We start from the raw sequence: 23,702 nt of genomic DNA, 5'->3' as shown, positions 1-23,702 counted from the left end.
TTTATAGTTACAAGTATGTATAATTGCTTTAAGAATAAGGAAAAATCTGTGTCAGAATAACGGGGTTGTCTTGTTACACATATCTGAAGTCATATACTTGAAGTAGTTATTTTTGTACGTGAAACATATTTCATTTATACTTCTGCATAAACAGATTTTCTATCTAAAATAAGCTCTTTCAGAAGGTTTAGTTTATTTAAAAAAATGTTTATCAAGTTTATGATACATGTGGTTCTCTGATTGCTGATATAAATGACTGTAACTGTGATAATCGCAAACGTTTGAATACTTAGTTTGAAAAAGTAAAAAATTCGAGATTTTAAATGTTGAAATTTTGAGTTAACAAAAAGTCGAAATTTCGAGTTTAGAAAAGTCGAAATTTTGAGTTTAAAGTCGGAATTTCGAGTTTTACAAAAATCAAAAACTTTTTGAAAAGTCGAATTTAAAAAATTTAGAAAGTCGAAATTTGAAGTTAAAGTCAAAATTTGAAAAAAATTTCGAAATTTGAAAAGTTAAAATTTGGAGTTAAAGTCGATATTTTTAGATTCGAAATGTCAAAATTTCGACTTTGAAAAAAAAAATTCACTTACAATTAGACAAAAAGTCACGTCAAAAAGTCACAGGACAAAAAGTCACAATTCATTTTTTTCTGATTAGTTTCTTTGAATAAAAAGGCTTATTTCTACAACAATATTTATGTATTTTTCTTGAACTATTGTATATAAACAAACTTTGTAAACAAAATTTATCAAAAAAATATCAGAGATGATAAAATAATTATTAAAAAAAACAAAATGTCAAAGTGGCCTGGCAATTAAATGGCTTCATGCTGCCAAGAAATCTTTCTTTTGCACGATTAAAATTAAATAAATCTTCATTTTTCAAGTATAATGACACATTTCCTAAACTTTAATATGAATGTATGCACTAGCGGATCTAGAAATTTTCAAACTTGAGTGAGGGCCCACTGACTGTTTGGAAAGGGGGGCGCTCCAGTCACGCTTCAGTGATTCCCTATATAAAGCAACCATTTTTTTTCCAAAAAGGGGGCACGGGCCCCCTGCCCCCCCCCCCCCTAAATCCGCCTCTGTGTATGTATTACAAAGTAAATATTTCAAGATATTACTCTTATATATTCAAACAAGTGTCAACAGATTATTTGTGACTTTTCTTCCAAATTTGTGATTTTAGGGAGCTACCATTTGATTTTTATGGGGGGGCTAGGATGAAAAATTTTGTCCTGCATTTTTTTTTAGTTGTAATCTCTGTCCTGCCTTTTTATTTTTCACTCTATTCAGTCCTGCCTTTTTTTTATTAGTTTATCATGACTTTTTTTTTACTTAAATTGTCATCCTGCCTTTTTTTTTTTGCAAAGTGTCCCATCCTGCCTTTTTTTTTACTCAAAACTCCTGTCCTGCCTATTTTTTTCAAATTTCATCCTAGCCCCCCCATAAAAATCAAATGGTAGCTCCCTTATGTCCTGTGACTTTTTGTCCTGTGACTTTCTGTCCGTCTCTAATACGCTTTTGTAAAATTTCGGTGATATACAATTTTTTGTTTTTTATTTTCTTATTTAAAGCGTATCTCAAGATCATAAATAGCTAAAAAAAAATAATTTCCGGAAATTACCTGTCCGATTTGCATCGACATTTTATAATGGAAACTGGTTTCTAGTTCAGGATATGACTATCTTAGGCTCAACGATTAAGGCAAAAAACAGAAAATCAAAGTGTTGACAACATGGCAGATCCAAGTTCTTGGAATTCACAAAACGTTTGTAACTCGCAGCATTTGTTAAATTTTACACAATGAACACATATTGACTTATATCATAATTATCTATTCATTGAAGCTTAAAAGTTATTTGAACAAGTAACAGATTGATACCTTGCTGTCAGTGTTTGGCTGTTACTTCTTGCCACTGGCACTGGTACACTTACTTCTCACTCATTATCATAATTTGAAGTCGTCAGTGGCGGATGCAGGAATTTTCGAAAGGGGGGGTGCTAGCCCAGGGCAAAGGGGGGGGTGCAGGGGGGTGCAAACATATGTCCCGATTCAAATGCATTGATCGGCCAAAATAAAGGGGGGGTGGGAACCCCCGGAACCCCCCCTCTGGATCCGCCACTGAGTCGTTAACACATACATGAAGTACAGTAAAGAAGAACACTGAAGATACATAAGATTCCAAAAATCTGAGAAAGATGACACAATTGAATGCATGAAACATACCACACACCATACAAAATATGATATTATGTTGAGCAAAACAAAGTAATATGAGGCAGGCATAACCTGTGAAAGGGGACGAAGTCTGTACGATTTTTTTTTTTTATTTCAAACATGTTAAAAAAAAGAAATGGAAATACCGTAACATTTCCGATTTTGGTTATGTTTTTAAGGATTTTAGTTGTGACGTCATATTCATATATTGTTTTATTGTCAACATCTCCGAATGGTTTGCAAAAAAAATTGGACATTTTGCAAAATTACTGCAATGATTGGTGCTTAAGTGTGAATACAAACAAAACAAAGGTTCTTATATTCAACAAGGCAGGTAGATTGATTAACAAATATGATTTTATGCTAAATGGTGTAAAACTAGAGTGTGTTAATTCATATAAATATTTGGGTATACATTTTTGTGCATCTGGCTCCTTTACAGTAGCCCAGGATGAATTGTATAAAAAGGCACTAAAAGCCTATTTTAAGTTATCTAAGGCCTAAAATAAAATATTGTTTGTTTCCCCAATCCCAACCGCCCCTGCTAAAATGGTGCTACTCATAAAATTTTATTGTCAAAACTAAGTCAAATATTATTTTATTCATTTCTAATTTTCAGGCTTGCTGGATCGTCCGATAATGTTCAAGCTTTTTGAAAAAATAAAATTATTTCCCTACCTACCTACCCACACCTGGATCGGCAGAGTCGGGATTGGGGAAACAAACAATATATTAATCTAGGCCTAAAGAATTTTTATCCTTGCATCATGTGCATCCTTCAGTCAAAACAAGCATGCATGTTTTTGATCATACCATCAAACCCATCCTATTATACAGTTGTGAGATATGGGGTGCCTTTAATCCAATGTCATCTAAATATATAGAAATGGAATTTTTTCATTTGACCATATTTACTCTAAATTACCTGCTGAAAAACTTCATACTAAATTCTGTAAATTTATTCTTGGAGCTCCAAAAAAAAGCACCAATTTTGCAGTATTAACTGAGTTGGGAAGACTACCAATATATTTTAACATGATTAAAGCAATGACTAAATACTATTACAGACTAGAAAAATCAGACACTAACTTTCCATTGTTACATTATATGCATTTATAGAATCAAAGAAATTGTATTCATGAGTCAAAGAAACCGTCGTGGTATACATCAGTCAGGGGACTTACTTAAATAAGTGATTTTCTAAATCACTGATTCAAGTAACATTATTTCCATAAAGGTTGGAAGTTAGAGTTGTCTTTCTTTAACAATCACCTATTTAAGTAGTACAAATTAATCACTAGAAGAAGTGATTTAATTTTATTGTAGCTTTAAATATAGAATACTAATGATCCAGGGACTAATTATGTTTCTAAACTTATCAGAACCAACATCTGTGTTTGCTAGGATGACCAGGTCATTTCAGGTGATGACCTTGTACTGAATCTAGGATAATGACATAAAAATCACTTGTTTAAGTATCAGACCTCAATTTCCTTAAAAAAAATCACTTCTTTAAGTATCATTCTTTTAATAACCCCCACTAATTTCAACACCCCCGAACAGTGATATTTTTATCGCGAACAGTAGAATTTTATTACATAATCTGAAAGATAAAACCTTGAACTTCACAGCAAAAATACTCCCACTGCTGGGAAAAATCTTTTAAGAAAATATCAGTTCATTATGTAAAGCCATTATTATAGCATTTTTTCAACTAAAATAGAATTTTTAGCTAAATGATAGCATCAAAGGCATAAACCTTGCTACTTAAAAGAAGCAAAAAGTTCATTTTTTTTAAATTTTACTAATTAAAAGATATTATTTAAACCTATGTGATTAACATTTTGAAAAAAACTACAAAATCCCAATTTGTGACAAAACCTCGAATTTGCTACTCAAATAAGTGATTTAAAAATCACTTATTTCAGTAAGTCCCCTGACTGTACATGGTATATGTCATCTGAAAAACTTCTTTCACTGATTAATAATTATCAAATATCCTCAGACACGGCTAAACCAATTGACAACAGAAAACTAAGAAATGCCATGTTGAAAGATTGGGAAAAAAATCTCAAAACTCACTCAGAAGGAAAACTATGCACAGCACATATGTTACCTTTAAATCAAATTTTGGTTGTGAAAAATATCTTAATATTATTAAAAAATTTGAAGATAGACGGAGTCTAACAAGATTTTGCATATCTGCTCACCATTTACTTATAGAGAGAGGTAGATATAGTAATACTCCCCGACACAATAGAATATGTAAGAGATGTTGTAGTAATGAGGTCGAAGATGAAACACATTTTCTTTTCAACTGTGATAGTTTATCGGACCAAAGGAAAGACATGATAACAATGATAAATAATTGCTGCAAGAATTTTAAAAATCTTGACCCTAACCAAAAACTGATATGGTTAATGAATAATGAAGATGAGAATTTATTATCAGAATTATGCATGTTCATTAAGAAATTTGAAAAGTTTTAATGGGATTTATCTCGCTCTACTACTTGTAATTTGAACTTTATATTTTCTCTATAGTGAATTCTAGAGCACCGTCCCTTGATGAATATTGCCCAGTAGCAATGTCAACCCTTGCTGCTGTGCATTAATCATGAGGAGAATCACTATTGGAGTAATTTCATGTACATGTATCTGTAGCTAGTTCTGAAGGACCTCCCCTTGATGACCTTTGCATTGTTGTGATGTAAAAGTTCCTCACTGCTGTGCACTGGTCATGAGGAGAACTACACTGCAGAATGAGATACTATATTCCTGGTTCTATTTTTACTTTTCTTTTTCTTTTTCCGTATTAATAAACTTTATATCATATTCTTTTAATATTAAATCAATCTCATTGCATTCAATGCCTCTTAACTTAATTATACCCTACATTGCTCATATTATCAATTTATTATTTGTGTATTACTTATTGTGTATTTCACTAATGTTTATATAATCATTTTTGGGGAAGACGGCTTCAAGTCGTCAATCCCCAATGGGGTTGACCAGAGTGACATTCCCTCACATCATTCATTTTGTTTTTATAGTGTGGAAAACCCCCCAAAAAATCTTACTGAGAATGATGAGATGAGGAGACACAAATGAATAAATTGACTTTAAACACTTTTTTACACATTTCCCTTCTGTTTCTCTCGAAATTATCGTATATTGAGCTCTCCTTTACACTATTTACGTTTCTTTTACAATCCGGAAAAATCAGTATGACGAGATATTCTAAATATATCCAACCTACATTATATTTTATAGTGACGTCATTGTTGGAATGCCACACTACGCATAAGCAGGGATATCCTTCACTGGTTATTTAAATCATTCTCAAAGATTGTGCACTTATTAAAAAATAGTATTTGTTAAATTTAAACATAATGATGTTTGCTGTAGATGATTCAAACATCAACATGCAATAGGCCCTACTTTAATTTGTAGGTCAACAACTTTAAAGTAAACAGGAAGTCCGAGGGGCTACATGAGATCGGGGAGATAAACGACCTTTTCCATTTTTTTCTGTAACACTCTGTTTTGAGAATCTTCCTCCAATTCAGGAGCACCTCAATTTATGAGCTAATTATCCACTAAAATAAACACTTAAAATGTGACATTTAGTATATGATAAGTAGTCTTCCATTAAAACTTAATTTTGTGTACCAACATAATCATTGTAATAGTTACAAAAAAAATTACAAATGTTGCATTTTGTAGTTTAAACCCATTTATTCATGAAATTTTACAAATATTTCAAAATGTAGGATTTGGAAACAAGCTTCACACAGTTTACATCAATCATATTGTTATTTTTATTAGTACCTGTATCCCTGTGATGAGAGATGTAACTGGGAACTTTATCAATGGAAATTTAAAACTGAGTAGATTTTTCAGTCCTAACTTTCGTTAAAGAAAAAAATTAAAAATCTTAAGAGTACTGTCACAAAAAATGGAAAATGGCCCTAGCCTGCAGTTCAGTCGTACACTATTAGGATTTCAAAAATAATTGTAGTTGTTGCTAAATGACAGAATTCAACTTCAATTGAATGTTTAGATTTAGAAGATGCAGATCTCTTCCATTGGTCTAAATTGAATCCTAAACTAAAGAAACAAAATTACATTAAACAACAATTGATTCCAATAGTGTCAACCTTCCACATGTTCTAGCTGTTCTTTTTTTTTCATTCTTTATATGAAGACTATCAAAAGATACCCCCCCCCCCATCCCCCCCCAAAAAAAATGAAATAGAAACAAGGGCCGTCTTTCCCCTCAGAGCTATTCAGCTCTTTGATATTATGATGTTTTTTGTATCTTGCCCGACAAGGGCCCATAATTGGTTTAATAAAATAATGTCTATTCAATGTAAACAAAGAAACGCGATTATCAGTTAACTGTTTTTCATATCAAAGATTTCTTAAGAATTAAATTGGTATAAATAAAGTTCCTTCCTTTATTTTACTAGACTGATAAATATATTTTTTACTCATGACATGACAAACAAGACCGGAAGAAGGAAGTAGATTTCTACGCAGATGCAGGAATTATAAAAAGTCACACACAAAAAAAAGTTAAAGATTTTGGGTTCATTAGTAAAGTAATAATTTCCGGAAATTTTCTGAATTAAAAAAAAAAAATTTATTGATTTTTCTACCGTAATCATGGTAATAGTGGACTTCCGTCACTTCGTCCCCTTATAAGCAAGACAAATTCAAGTTTTCAAAGGATTTCAATAATTTGTACTTGTGTTGAATATTATTTACTAGTTTCAAATCATTAATCATGTTAATAAAGTAAATTTAAACTTTCAGATGTCTGATAAGTCAGCAGTGATAGATCTTGGAGAACTAGAGAATGAACCAGACATTGATGCTGCAGCAGGTAATATATCAATGACAAAATTGAGATGGAAATGGGCAATGTGTCAAAGAGCAACAACCCAACCATAGAGTATATAACAGCCAAAAGGCTCCACTGGGTCCTAAATGCAGTGAGAAAGTCCTGCACCTGTTTGGGAGCTTCAGCTGGCCTCTAAAGAAAAATGTGTTCTAGTTCAGTACATACTAAACTAAAAAACATATATCAATAAAATTTTATCTTTTCATTGCTGGAATCACCATGGCAAAACATGAGGATTCCCTGAACTGGCCTTCAAAAATCCTTAAGCATGATAAGTTAGAACAGTCAGGGGACTTACTTAAATGAGAAGATTTCACTGATTCAAGTAACATTTTGTTTATAAAGGTTGAAAGTAAGAGTTGTCTTTCTTTAATAATCACCTATTTAAGTAGTACAAATTTATCACTAGTTTAAGTGATTTAATTTTATTGTAGTTTTAAATATAGAATACTAATGATCCATCTACTAATTATGTTTCTAAACTTATCAGAACCAACATCTGTGTTGTCTAGGATAACCAGGTCATTTCAGGTGATGACCTTGTACTGCAGTCTTCACGCTGAGTGGCAGCCCAGGCGGCCCAGGCTTGTAAAATTGCTCTTGGGCCTGTAAAAATCATATCTACAGGCCAACAGAATCTAACTTAAAATTTTCAAAAATTGAGCTCTGGGCCTGTAGAGTTAAAAGTTCATTGTGAAGAGTGGTAGTACTGAATCTAGGATAATGACATAAAAATCACTTGTTTAAGTACCATACCTCAATTTCCTTCCCACAAATCACCTCTTTAAGTATCATTATTTTAACAACCGCCACTAATTTCAACATCCCCGAACAGTGAAATTTTTATCGCGAACAGTAGAATTTTATTACATAATCTGAAAGATGAAACCTTGAGATTCACAGGAAAAATACTTCAACTGCTGGGAAAAATCTTTTAAGAAAGTATCAGTTCATTATATAAAGCCATTATTATAGCATCAAAGGCATACTACTTAAAAGAAACAAAAAGTTCATTTTTTTCAATTTTAATAATTAAAAGATATTATTTAACACCTTTGTGTTTAAAATTTTGAAAAAAATACAAAATCCTAATTTGTGACAAAACTTCAAATTTGCTACTCAAATAAGTGATTTAAAAATCACTTATTTTAGTAAGTCCCCTTTAAAACTGTAGAACCGTAACCTGATATTTATCTACTCTTGACTATGGTGGAATGTCATGCATGTAATTACTTTAAAGATACTCAATATCTTAGTAAGCTCTTTCTAGCCAATTTAACAATTTTCTGTCTTATTCTGTAACATGTGTAAGGGGTTAAGCCAAATTTTATATATTCATGTTATTTGTCTGCTAGTAAAAAATACTGTTGTGAGTAGCATCTCTCTTCCAATCGACGGAGAATAATTTACTTATTTTCAGAGCCTGGACCAACATCTAAAAAGAGCTTTGGAGATGACATGAGACAAAGACTGACTGGAAATGTCACAGAAATGGTGAGTATCAAGGTACTCACACTAAACCACAAATTCAACAACATAGGCTTGTAAAATTGCTTTCAGGCTTATGAAATTCTTCTCTACAAGCCAACATAATCCAACTAAAATGTTCAAAAAATTGAGCTTCATGCTTGTGGACTCGAAGGTTTATCTTGAAGGCTGGGTGTCAGTTAGGGCTTTTCCATGAAAGAATAATCACTGGGTTTAATACAGTGTTTTTCCAGAGTTTTCAAAAAGCACCATGGAAATTAACATACAGCTGGTTTTAAAAAAAAATATGGCACACTGTATAAACATTGTATAATAAAATCATCAAAGATATATAGCAACATAGTATGCAATATAGCACCAGGTTACCATGGTACTCTAAGCATGCTAAGACCTAGAGAGAACAATGCAGATGGAACTCTACACAATTTTATTAACGTTGGTGGGGGTACTTTTCATTGAATATACTAGACTTTTGATACTTATATTGATTAACTTTCAGTTATGGAATTCTGGTAAAACACAAGCCAAGAAAGCCTGGAGTCTGTACGGTAATATAGACATTCTCAGACCTTACTTTGATGTGGAACCACATGAAGTTAGACAAAGGTTAATATTGAGAGATATTACAGAAATAAATGTACATATAGGAACTGATAGCAAATTGAAAACTCAGGGTTCTCACTAAGGCGAGTCCATGAGTCCTGGACTCATCAAAATCTGTCTGGACTCACCATTTTCAAAACTGGTGAGTCCACAGATGCATCAAGATTGAAATATTTTGTTTAAACTGAACACAGTTAAACACAAATATCATCATTTTATAGCAAAAGTTTAAAAGTAATCTGAATTTAATGTCATTTCATTGCTCTGTTAGGAAATGGAGACTAAAATAATACATTACATTGCAATAAGATATTTTCTTCTTGCTGTTGGACTCATCATGGCTAAAAATGACGAGTCCCTGGACTCGCCTTCAAAAATCCTTAGCGAGAACCCTGAAACTGCATGTATTATGGTGGTACCTCACACCTTAACTAAAATTAACTTGTCTCATTTAATTTTCATAAAATTTTGCCAAAATATTTACTTTGACCATTTGACTAAATTTTTAAAATTTGATGAAAATTGAACCACCCATTTTATTGGGGAAACAATTATTGGATACATAGCAGTTTCACAAACACTAATACTAGTCATTGTCATAATGATTTTGAAGCTTTATTATTTCCTTAACAGTAGAACATGATTAAAACTTTCAGTTGATTGTACATGTAGTGTTACATACATGTACCATATTAAAGTCATATGAAACTTTAAATTTGAAAAAAAAGTTGACTATGTTTTATGTACTTCAATGGCTAAGTTTAACTTTGAAACAAGTGTAAGTAGACTGTAAAATTCTTGTAAAAGAAAATCCTTTGTTCATGTATTATCAAAATCTTCTTTAATGTACTGCCTTGATATTTGTCATCCTATATTCTGATTTGCCAATATTTTCAGACATGGAGAGACCTTCACTTCAAAACTTTGTTAATACTTGAGCCTCTGCAAATAATAATTTCACTGTTTAGCCATCATCAATTAAAAATTAAAGTATTAAGGATTCAGTCCTGGTCTAGAACTGAATGATATAAAATTTCTACTTTTCTAAGTAGAAAGAGGGTTTATATTTTACTGATATACTTTCTTTTTTAGATTACTATTTTCATTGCTACCACAGAAACCCTCAGATCAGAAACAGGTAATCCTATATAAATAATTCAACATTTAAATCATTCTCAATTTTTGAAGGTTTTTTTTATGCCCATTTATGGACATTATGTTTTTTGGTCTGTGTACCTATTCGTCCCCTGTCTGTTCATCCATCCGCCTGTCATGCTTCAGGTTAAAGTTTTTGGTCTAGGTAGGTTTTGATGAAGTTGAAATCCTATTAACTTAAAACTTAGTACATATGTTCCTCCTGATATGATCTTTCCAATTTAAATGACAAATTAGAGTTTTGATCCCAATTTCACGGTCCACTGAACATAGACAATGATAGTCTGATTGGGGCAGCTGTGTACTTTGGACTCATTTTTTTTTTTTAATGTAATAGATTCACACAGAAATTTACACCAATTGTGTGTTTAATAGACTATTTTCATATTACCTACTTTTGAATTTAGATTGTATAATTTTTCGACAGGTAACCTTCTCTAGCTGGTCGGACATCCTGGTACTCTGTTAAGTAAGAGCAACCAAAAGAATTAAAATCAAATACATAATCGGTACAATTTGGGGGAAAAGTTTACTATTTTCCGATTGTTTTTCGTGTATACATGGTACAGGAAACATTGAACAGTACCATTTTCCATAAAAATATCTACTTCATCCTTTTTAATGGCTTTGTTGTTAAATTTTTTATGTTTGAATTTTTAGTGAGTTTTGGTGTATGTCTGTATATGTTTACACAGTTTAGGTTGCTGCATGGGTCCCAATTATTGTCCCATTAACCTATAATGTATTTTTGATTCACTACCAAATTTTATCAATATAACCTAATTAGCTTTTTAACCCCAAACTATATATTTTGGTTGTATTTTATCCTTTTGGACTTTTATTCCCATTTGATATGCATATAGTTCAATATCTTAATTCTTTTTTGTATTTTGATTCTGTAAGACAAACACTGAATGCAGATTAGCACTAGTTATCTTGTACATGTATTGGGTTTTATCAATTATATTTTTAATTTGCCTGCAGTGCGAGCTATGACTGCTTTTGTCATCAAGTATCATTTGTGATTTATATTTTTTTTAGTTTTCTTGCTTATTTTCAGAGAGTTCCTAGAGAGCTATATGGTCCTTTAATGGTTGTTTTTACAATGATAGCTTTACTGTTGTTTCAAATGAAAACAGCTGAACATAAAGTTGTAAGTATAATGTCCAATCCCAACTTCATACACCACACAGCCAACAAGGCCATAACAGGGATATAAACAGGAAACGCGGCTTGCCTTATAGGTCATTTGATCTTAAGATATAAAAAAAAGATGTGGTATGATTACCATGAGACAACTCTCCACAGGTGACCAATTGACACAGAAACAGCTATAGGTCACCATACAGCCTTCAACAATCAGCAAAGCTCATACTGCAAAGTCAGCAATAAAAGGCCTTAAAATCACAAATGTAAAACAATTCAAACAAGAAAACTAATGGCCTAATTAATGTAAAAAAAAAAGAAAGAAAAACAGATATGTAACACAGTAACAGACAACAACCACTGAATTACAGGCTCGGACTTCGGACAAGCACATACATTCATATTTGGCGGGGTTAAACATGTTAGCAGGATCCGAAACCTCTTCTAACCTGAGATAGTGGTGTAACAGTACAACATATAAAGAACGAACAATATAAATCAGTTGAAGAAGGCTGAATTCATCAGATGGATACAAATAGAAATACATATAACAAAAACATTTGAACGTGACAGCTGGGTACTTGTACATCCCAACAACAGAAAGACACCCTAAGTACAGATCTGAGAGTACTTGCAGTTACTGACAGCTATTTCAAAGCCAAAAACAAATAACAAATTAAAAACATATTTCTGATTATACAGAGTACTGCAGAATATCTTATTGATGAATTATTTAAAGCTTGTAATTGAATTTTTGTTATAGTTTATTGATAGTAGATATTCTTTTTCCCTTGGTGTCACAATATAAACATTTTAAACTATAATTTTTATGTAAGCCAAATCATGAACATTTTTATAATACACATAAACTGACAATAGATACTTACACCATGACATGTGTACTGTAAAAGAAAAAAAAACATGTTTTCTAAAAAGCATTTTGGACATATTAGATTTATAAACCATTTAGTATCATTTTACAATTTAGCTATCAGTGGCTGAGGGTTTTGATGGGGTTAAATGATTAAAGAATAATGCCCTTAAAAAATGAAGATTAGAGAATAACAAGCAAAAGAAATAAAGATTAGAGAAATGCATCTAATTTTTTGAAGATTAGAGAAAAAAGGGGTGAAAATTAAATGTTTACAGAATAACAGAACCCTCCCCCCCATCCAAACCCTCATGGCTATGATAAAGCTACATGTATTGCCCTTCTGGCTTATAGTAATATAAATGAGAAAATGTTGAGTACAAATTATGGAAAAAAAGAGGCATGCAAGTATATTTGTCAGTGTCGTGATAGTTGATTCTCCATATTGATTTTTGATATATTATAATAATGATTTATTCCCAAAGCAAGCACAGCTTGTAGAATATATACAATGTTTGACATAATATAGAGTTAAATATGCACCATATCACATAAACAGACACATAATAAAATGTGAACTTTATTCAAATACATTAAATCACTCTTTAAATATATATAGAGCAATATTAAGTATAATACAGAGTATGACATACACAAAATCGATCAAAACTAGTGGCATAGTTTCTAAGCTAATTTGAAGTATTTACCAAGATTATTTATTTCTTTAATATTAAAAATGGTTTTAAAAATAACAATATGAAATTATTTACAAGGGAGATAATTCTATTGATTTGATTTTACAGGAGGAAGGAACATTAATGGGTACAGCTTTTGGTGTGTGTTTTACGTACTGGATTGGTGGTGCTGTGTTTGTCTGGGTGTTGTCTTATATATCTAATGTTCATATAGCACTTTTACAAATTATGTCTATGATGGTAAGATATATATATATTAAATTTTGTGAATTAGAGTTATTCCATTAAAATGTATGTGGGAGGGTAGGAAGGGAAGTTTAAATATTGAATGTGGGTCATAGGTCTTTTTTCAGCATGCATCTTTTACCATTATGCAAAATTATTTAATTATATAAATAAATAAATTATATTTTGAAGTTATAATCATAATCATTCATTGAATTTGTTTTTTACCATTTTCTGATAATACAGAGCTACATTAAAAATGTGGTCAAAAATTTAATACAATGTTGAAGACAATACATCGGTGTTAAATTCAAATGTCATAATATAATCAGTGTTCTAATATGACGTGCTTCTTTCGCTTTGTGAATAAACCCATGCTCTAAATCAAATAACATTGGTTTGCACATGTGTTTATTGACTACTGCAGAATAATGAATTTTATCAAATTGGCATGCATTTAATATATTTTATTAACTTAAAAAATTTTGAAACTCTTAAATGATGCACATATTGTTACTAGTTCATTTATTATGGCTGTCATGTGTTGCAATTTGAAATTGACATATTTGACGTAGATACGACAACCGTTCATGTTGGCTGTTCAAAACTCTACCCTCTGAAAAATCACATTACCGGTTGTTTGCTTGTTTACAATAAAAATAAAATGGAGGTTCATGGATGAGCCTACACTAAGGCTTAACACTTATACACATCCGACATAGAAATGGCCCTAATTGTCCTAATCAGAATCGAAATAATTGATGCACGCTATACTTTAGTGTAGTTAGAACATCACTATTGCTCAGGCAAAAATAATCACGAAGATAATGCCTTCCCATGTTAAAATTACAATAACGTATAGCTTGCATCAATTATTTCTTGTTACTTTTTAGGTTGATAAACAGCTCTTTATAAAATGTTTCCTGTTTGTTTGCATTATTTTATATAATATAAGCTAACTCAACCATTTTACACTGCAGTACATGTATATCTTTCTGTATTTTCAGGGATATGGACTGTTTGGACCTTGTATTGTATTATTTCTCAGCACAATTATTCACACATCACATGATCATTTATTTTTCTATTCGATGTGGGCAATATTTGGAGGATTATCTTCCCTTAGAATGGTAAGTTTTATCAAAATCACCCAAAACTTCAAGATGATGTTCTCAATTAAATAAATATATAAAGGTGTGGTATAAGTGCCAATGAGGCAACTCCCTCATCCAAGTCACAATTTGTAAAAGTAAATCATTACTTGAACACAGAACCTAGCTTTAAAAGGCCCAATAATGACGTGTAAAACCATTCAAATACGGAAACCAATGGTCTAATCTATATAAAAAACAAGAAACAAGAAACACTTATGAACCACATCAACAAACAACAACCACTGAACATCAGATTGTCTTGATTGATTCAGTTAAAATATGAAAAGAGATACAGGGCGAACATGAGCAGTTACCAAGCAAGGTTAACTCTAAATAGTATCTTTATAGACGGCATTATGCCACTCTGATATACTTGTACATATCACGGATTATGAATAACAGAAATATTGATCTAATGAGAAATGAAGGATTGCAAGCACTTTATACATGGTTTAATTTTGATGTGATTTATTCACAAATTGGTGTTTCTCCCTTAAAAGTACTCAATCAATGATAAATTTCCAACTTATCTGAGAAACTGCTGATGTAAAACTTTGACATACATTTCATTAACTTCTGATGGAAATGTAGTATCTCATGCTCTGGTAATGTTTTCTTTTTATTTCCACTGGGTATAGCCCCCCAAAAATATTAAATCGTTTCTGATTTTTGAAATAACCAGACATCTTGTTGTTAGATATAAAAACCTTTGACATAATGTTCTTGATCTCTGTGACTGATGAGAAAGGATGACGAGGTTACAATGAGTAACTCATTTGGACTTGTAAATTGGCCATAAATAAAATAGTTCTATGATTCTTACGTGTTTCTGTTGTTATGTTGTTTGTTGTTCCTCTTATAATTGGTATGTTTTCTTGGGTTAACTTTATAACCAAGATTTGTTTTCTCTCAATTAATTTATGACTTTGAACAGGGGTATAATACTATTGCCTTTATCTATGATACTTCAATCTTTTTTTTTGTTTTTTTTTACCTACTAAATGTAGGTCTTTATGAAAATGACAATATAAGCTGTCTTGGTGATGCTTTTGGATTGTGATGTAGTAGTTACTTGTCTGTTTGTTATATTGTAGATCTCCATAATTTTATCCAGGACACAAGGACAATCACAGAGATTATTAGTGTGTGGTGTCTTAGCAGCTTTACATCTTCTGTTTCTTATTTATTTACATTTTGCGTATCATCAAATTGTGGAAGGTTAGCATAATTTTTTTAATATCATTCACCCACGCTTATGTAAAAATATGTTAAGTAGATGTAATAAAATTGAGATTGGAAATGGGGAATGTGTCAAAGAGACAACAACCCGACCAAGGAGCAGAAAACAGCCGAAGGCAACCAACAGGTCTTCAACACACCGAGAAAATCATGCACCCTGAGGGAGTTCACTTACTTAAGCTTTTGTCATGACTAAGCATCAATTATTAAAGATTGTATTTAAACTTTCACATATTCATCTTCTTTTCAGAGACCACTTACATGACTTATATTATCAAATTTTATTTTCATATGGAAATCATAGAATTTTTATACAAACAGTTCTTAGTTGGTTGAAATAGGATATGAAACATGAATGCAATCTTTTTAAAAAAACTTCCGCTCTAAAACTACAGGGTGAAATGTCTTTATTTTTATACCCCAAAAAGTGTGGGTGTACTGTTTTACCTCTTTATGTCGGTACGTCTGTCATTCATCTGTCCGTCCGTTCCATGAATATTTTTCGTTGCATCTTTTTTAGGATCAACATCATAAAGATTTCTGAAATTTTGTTTCAGGGTTTATATAAGACAGCTGTACCGTGTTATGCATTCATCACTCAACTTCCTGTTTACAGAACACTTACATCCTAAATTTACACATAAGTAGCCAAGTTGAAAGTTTTTGTAACAAAGCATATTTGGTTTGGGTATCACTTGGTATTTTTTAAAATATTTTTAAATGTTTCAAATAAAGGTTTAAGGGTTGAGATCTCATATATATGTTTAACCCTACCGCAATTTTGCGCCTGTCCCAAGTCAGGAGCCTCTGGCCTTTGTTAGTCTTGTATGATTTTTAATTTTAGTTTCTTGTGTATAATTCAGAGTTTAGTATGACATCCATTATCACTGTACTAGTATACATATTTTAGGGGCCAGCTGAAGAACACCTACGGGTGCAGGAATTCTCGCTACATTGAAGACCCCATTGGTGGCCCCATCGGCTGTTGTCTTATCTATGGTTGGGTTGTTGTCGCTTTGACACATTCCCCATTTCCATTCTCAATTTTATTAAATATGTGTTAATGATTGATTTTTATTTACTGACATTTGACTGGAAAATTAAAGCATTTACAGTATAGCTATACATAGCTACTTATGAACTGTATCTGTTACTGGAGACTTGAATAATTATTTATAATTGAATTAACAAGGCAAAATTAGTTCATGTAATTTTATAAATTGCATTAGAATTATATTGGAGTAAACCATGATTGAAAAAATCCGGAATAACCTGCTTTCTTTTTTTGTAGAATTATCTGAAGTTTTTGACAGTAAACCAGTTGTACAGCAGCCAGAGGCAAAACTTGATGATATTCCTGCCACAAAAAGTAATTAGAATTTATTATATATCTCATAGATGAAATGATAGATGGTGTATTTTGTTTATATAAATTAAAATTCACCTGTTTATTACACAGGCACTCGTCTCAGAATTTTTTTTCCTATATACCTCTATATAACACAAGGTACTTAACTCGCGATTTCGAAAAAATGTCAGGCCAGACGAAACTCCGTTAAATGCTGTCAACCCCACTAAAACTTGTTGTGTCGTAAATCTAAATTGATTTATCTTTACAATATTGTATAACACACCTACATTTGTTGTCGGAATCATCCGTAGAAATCCTATCCAAGTATGTCAATCGTAATTATTTCGTCTACCAACAATGGATTGGCAATAATATGCGTCACGTCTCTTAAATATCTCGGTTTACGATTGGTCAATTTTATGGGAAAGTCTAAATGATTCTCGGAGTTATCTGATCTTGTTTCATTTCATACATAAAGTCAAGAGAGAGTCTGAATAACATCATGGGAAAATTTATATCTTATTAGACATACCACAAATAACATTTCTTAGATTTTTTTCATGGTATCCTATCCAATTTTACTAACTGGATGATGAGTTCTATTCATATGAAAACAAACAGTTTTTTTCTGAAACAATTTTTATAATTAATCATTTACTGCGAGACGTGTATTGCCAGTTTTTTTGTAGGTAGACGAAATAATTACGATTGACATACTTTGGTAGGATTGCTACGGATAATTCCAACAAGTAAATGTGTTATACACCATTGTGAAGATAAATCAATTTAGTTTTACGACATAACAAGTTTTATTGGGGTTGACAGCAGAGAAATCGGTATTTAACGGAATTTCGTCACCGCCTGTCATTTTTCTAAATCACAAGTTAAGAACCTTGTGTTATATAAAGGTATATAGGATATTTTTTTTTCCCCGAGACGAGTGCCTGTGGTTTATTAGGTGAACCATGAATTCTATATTAGCTATTGTAAATATAAAAAAAATATTGGCTATAGATTATTATCATATTACCTTTTGATTCCAGGTTATATAATTTTTTCACAGTTAACCTTTTCAGTGGTAAAACAAACTGGTACCAAGTCATGCAAGAACAAGTGTAAAGCAGGAAAATCAAGCTATCAATTGGTACAATTTTTCTGAAAAATTAACTGCTTCACAATTTCTTTACACCACAAAATTATTGGAAAACAATTAACTTTCCCCTCAAATTACACCGATTATATGTTTGAATTTACTTTTTTTATGCCCCACCTACGATAGTAGAGGGGCATTATGTTTTCTGGTCTGTGCCTCCGTTCGTCCGTTCGTTCGTCCCGCTTCAGGTTAAAGTTTTTGGTCGAGGTAGTTTTTGATGAAGTTGAAGTCCAATCAATTTGAAACTTAGTACACATGTTCCCTATGATATGATCTTTCTAATTTTAATGTCAAATTAAAGTATTGACCCCAATTTCATGGTCCACTGAACAAAGAAGAAGATAGTGTGAAACTCCGGTTAAAGTTTTTGGTCGAGGTAGTTTTTGATGAAGTTGAAGTCCAATCAATTTGAAACTTAGTACACATGTTCCCTATGATATGATCTTTCTAATTTTAATGTCAAATTAAAGTATTGACCCCAATTTCATGGTCCACTGAACAAAGAAGAAGATAGTGTGAAACTCCGGTTAAAGTTTTTGGTCGAGGTAGTTTTTGATGAAGTTGAAGTCCAATCAATTTGAAACTTAGTACACATGTTCCCTATGATATGATCTTTCTAATTTTAATGTCAAATTAAAGTATTGACCCCAATTTCATGGTCCACTGAACAAAGAAGAAGATAGTGTGAAACTCCGGTTAAAGTTTTTGGTCGAGGTAGTTTTTGATGAAGTTGAAGTCCAATCAATTTGAAACTTAGTACACATGTTCCCTATGATATGATCTTTCTAATTTTAATGTCAAATTAAAGTATTGACCCCAATTTCATGGTCCACTGAACAAAGAAGAAGATAGTGTGAAGCTCAGGTTAAAGTTTTTGGTCAAGGTAGTTTTTGATAAAGTTGAAGTCCAATCAACTTGAAACTTAGTACACATGTTAACTATGATATGATCTTTCTAATTTTAATTCCAAATTAAAGTATTGACCCCAATTTCACGGTCCAGTGAACATGTAAAATGATAGTACAAGTGGGGCATCCGTGTACTATGAACACATTCTTGTTTAGTTACTCTTTCTTTACCTAGCGCCAGGATGTCCTACCACAGAACAGGTTACCTGTTGAAAAAGTATTTAATCTGGGTTCAAAATTCATAAGATGAAAACAATCTATTTCATTTTCAATTCTGAAATTTGTACATGGATTTAATTTAGTATTGTGTTAGTTGAACAATGGACATGAAACACAAGATTTATTAATGTGATTTCAGTTAATTCTGCCTACAAATACATGTACTGGAATCACCGACCTCTTTGGACACTTCATAGTGTTGTTGCAAGGACTCGTTTAAAGTGAAGAAAGCATGGCACTCTTCCTTCAATATTGTAAATTCAGAAATTATTGTGATAAATGCAACAGGGTTATAATCGCAATAAATTAAACTCACATTTTGAATTTTTTATATGAATTAGGCAAGATTTTTCTCAATATCGGAAAAATTATTAGTTGTTATCACCAAAAATATGTCAGTCAACATCTATTTCCTTTCTATCTTTTTTGTTAAATAAGTTTAATGGGTAATTTCTATGCTAGTTGCAGAAAGTGTCAAGTCAGTTGTTGAGCATGCGCAAAATATTGTAAAGCGAGCAGTTAATGATACACTGGTCGTCACTAGACTGGGTACTAACAACACGCATGCAGTTAAAGGTCAGAAAAGTTAACATAGTTTTGCATGGGTTTATGGGTTTTTCTTATTACTAAATTTTGCATGGGTTTCTGGTTTTTTTTATTAAATTTATTTGATTTTCATGATAGTACATAGTAGAGTGAGGGACAGATGGACTTGATATTGGATTCAGAAATTTAGTGTGAGGGGAAAAAATATTTTATAATCTGAACCTGTTTTATGGGAATTCAGAATTGAGATGTTTGTTTGGCCTGAATTTGGAAATTTTTAGTGAAATTGTTAGGAATTTAGTGTTTAATTATATTTATGAAGAACAGACACATTAGTTTAAAAGGAATTCAGGATTTGATATTTATTTTTCTCAGGAACCAAGGGTGTACAAACCTCACCCACCCTCCCCTAGAGTAGACAGTTTGAAAATATAACAGATAGCTCTACTTGAAACTTTTTATATAGCCCCAGTTATGCTTACCTAATATCTCCTTGCATTAATTTATAGATTTCCATTTATTAACACACACACACACACACATGACACATGCATGTCATTTCCTTTTAGCGCTACATATTTGGGGCTTTTATTTGCATTGGTTGAATATTTTTCTTTTTTAAGGTTAAATGAAAAGTATCGAAAGTTTGAAAATGAATGCATCATACTACACACTAATAATATTTTGCAATTTTCAAGGCACAAGTACATGCATATGTGTACATTTAACAATGTTTGCAAACATGTATATTCAAAGTAACAAGCTTTTTTAATTTCAGACTTATAAATTGATAGTTTATTTATGTAATGGATCTTAAAAAGCATGAGGAAAAGGTCTTGAGTTGTGTTTTTGAGATAATCATATAAGCCATTGATAATTTGCCTGTTAAGATTTTCTCTAGATTTGTCATTCATTTAGTATTGGCACTTTTATTCTTTTGAAAGCTATGGATAATAACAGATTTCATATAAAAGAAATGTTTTTTTTTAAACTATATGTTACTAAACATGCTAAATGAGGAAAAGAAAAGTAGAGGTCAGCAGGTGAAATTCACAACATGGTTATCAAAAGAGGTTTCTGAGAATCTGACAGAAATCAAAAACAAAATAAGCTAACATCATTAAGGTTTTAGTAAAATTAATTTCAACAGTGTTAAATCTATTTCTTAATTTTCATGACACTGACCGAACATGAAGACTGTTCTCCTCACAGAATGAATAATAACATTGTGACGAACTACATGTGTAGCCATACATGGCGATAAACTATTTAATATAAATACTCATATATTAATGATTGTTTTGAATTATTTCAGCTTAAGAATCATCGGTTGCTGTTTTCATGTTTTGAAATCCAACTAGAGGTGCCACAGTTGGACTAGAAAGGGTTGTAACTTTTCTCTGGAATTGTGGGAATAATATGTAAATTTGACTTTCCGTGAAAGCAGACTATTATGAATCACAGAAGAACACAGAGAGAAAAGAACCATGTCATATGTCACAGAATATCATTATTAAACTTTTGTTGTATAGGAAGAATGGTTTCTTTCTAATATTGTTAATTAAGAAATGCATGCCATGTTTTCATTAAAAGGGCTAAATGATTGACATTGTAATATTGTGGATACATTATTATTTGTTGGATAACAATTTTTATGCCCCACCTACGATAGTAGAGGGGCATTATGTTTCCTGGTCTGTGCCTCCGTCAGCTCATCCGTGCGTCCATTCGCCCCGCTTCAGGTTAAAGTTAGTGTGAAGCTCAGGTTTAAGTTTTTGGTCAAGGTAGTTTTTGATGAAGTTGAAGTCCAATCAACTTGATACTTAGTACACATGTTAACTATGATATGATCTTTCTAATTTTAATGCCAAATTAAAGTGTTGACCCCAATTTCACGATCCACTGAACATGTAAAATGATAGTGCGAGTGGAGCATCCGTGTACTTTGGACACATTCTTGTTTATAGATTTTATGGAAAGACTCAACCACAAAATTTAATTTTCCACATAATTACAACTTTTCTATAGCTTGTATGCATAATTTGGTAAAACTACAAAATCAAATATCCAAAAAAAAATGTAAAACTATGAAATGTGATGGTATTGTATGCTTTGTTATGTTTATGTATTTTTGTCTGAAATGAAGACCTGATAGAGACATTTTTTATGCCCCACCTACGATAGTAGAGGGGTATTATGTTTTCTGGTCTGTGGCTCCGTTCGTTCATTCATCTGTGGGTCCGTTCAGGGTAAAGTTTTTGATGAAGCTGAAGTCCAATCAACTTGAAACTTAGTACATATGTTCCCTATAGTATAATCTTTCTAATTTTAATGCCAAATTAGATTATTACCCAATTTCACGGTCCATGGAACATGAAAAAGGATAGTGCGAGTAGGGCATCCGTGTACTTTGGACACATTCTTGTTGCTTTATCAATTGCCTTCTAATTGTTCACTGTGAAGTTTTTATATAATAAAAGCACTGTAAGACGGTTGGACTTGCCGCAGAAAATAATGTATGACGAGGAATAAATAGTTATTCAATCAGCATGTTCAATTTGGATAAAAATTATTATTTTTAATTTTGAGACAACAGGTCTTCCTAAATTGCTGAAATATTATATGTGTCCTAAAAATAAATAAATAATTAGTGTAAAAAGTTCATTGCAGATTTTTAAAGCTGTCATAGCTGTGAATAAATATTCTTGGCTGATTAACACGAAAGATACAGTACATGAATTTGTTCCTGGTTGCTGTTACTGTACTACAAAAAAAATAATAAGCAAAATGATACATTATGAGTGTGTACATTGGTCATGTTAGTTGTTTATTATTTATTTTTTTGCCATGGCAATGCCAATTAATTTTCGACTAATGAGTTTGATTGTCCCTTTATATTAGCCTCTCTCTTCGTCTTGGAAATTTCACTGTAATAAATATTTTAATATTTGTCAATGCCTCTGACAGTCTGTTTACTGCATGGAAGCTAAATGAGAGAATTTTTAATATTTTTTTTATTGAAAAAATAATGTATGCAAAAGGTGCCTGTGATAATGTTTTGTGATATTATTGGGAAAATAGTACAAAAGGGATCATCTATAGCTAGAGTAAAATCTCATCATTATCTGTATATTACATAAGACAGAAATATCTGAGGTATATGTTTCATCAAATAAATCATGTTCACCATAATCATTGTTTTTATCTATTATATAACAAGAGTGCACACGCTGAAATGTCTCGCCTTCTTTACTTATCATTGATACTATGTTGTTAGTCCTAAATATAAAGCTTTATTACAACTGTCACATAAACTCAACATTAACCAAGAAAACTAATCATTGATCAATGAACCATGAAAATGAGGTCAAGGTCAGATGAACCATGCCAGGCAGACGTGTACAGTTAATAATTCTTTCATACAACAAATATAGTTGACCTATTGCTTATAAATTAAGAAAAACAGACCAAAACACAAATACTTAACACTTAGCAATGAACCGTGAAAATAAGGTCAAGATCAAATAAAACCTGCACGATTGACATGTAGATCATAAAATATTTCCATACACCAAATATAGTTGACCTATTGCATATAGTATTAGAAAAATAGACCAAAACACAAAAACTTAACAATAACCACTGAACCATGAAAATGAGGTCAAGGTCAGATGACACCTGCCAGTTGGACATGTACAGTCCTTCCATACACCGAATATACTAGACCTGCTACTTATAGTATCTGAGATATGGACTTAACCACCAAAACTTAACCATGTTCACTGATCCATGAAATGAGGTCAAGGTAAAGTGAAAACTGT

The 23,702-nt window shown here is 31.7% G+C and overlaps 1 protein-coding gene across 2 annotated transcripts; it reads left to right on the top strand.

Annotated features, from left to right (window-relative positions):
- The first annotated feature begins 1,626 nt into the window (after positions 1–1,626).
- On the top strand, positions 1,627–23,073 carry LOC143083498 (protein YIPF3-like). 2 transcript variants are annotated; one of them, XM_076259757.1, is made up of 12 exons: positions 1,627–1,773; positions 7,041–7,110; positions 8,549–8,622; positions 9,116–9,222; positions 10,312–10,357; positions 11,435–11,527; positions 13,195–13,326; positions 14,319–14,441; positions 15,560–15,683; positions 16,996–17,073; positions 19,798–19,911; positions 21,197–23,073. In XM_076259757.1, the coding sequence occupies exons 1-12, from the start codon at positions 1,741–1,743 to the stop codon at positions 21,199–21,201; spliced, it is 999 nt and encodes a 332-aa protein (XP_076115872.1). In that variant the 5' UTR covers positions 1,627–1,740; the 3' UTR covers positions 21,202–23,073. The 2 variants fall into 2 exon arrangements, with proteins under 2 accessions (XP_076115872.1, XP_076115873.1); XM_076259758.1 differs by lacking the exon at positions 19,798–19,911.
- Positions 23,074–23,702: the final 629 nt, after the last annotated feature.

The sequence above is a fragment of the Mytilus galloprovincialis genome, chromosome 7 (assembly GCF_965363235.1).
Source record: "Mytilus galloprovincialis chromosome 7, xbMytGall1.hap1.1, whole genome shotgun sequence".
NCBI lineage: Eukaryota > Metazoa > Mollusca > Bivalvia > Mytilida > Mytilidae > Mytilus > Mytilus galloprovincialis.
Note: the sequence above shows the minus strand (reverse complement) of the source record. Positions and strands in the feature narration are given on the sequence as shown.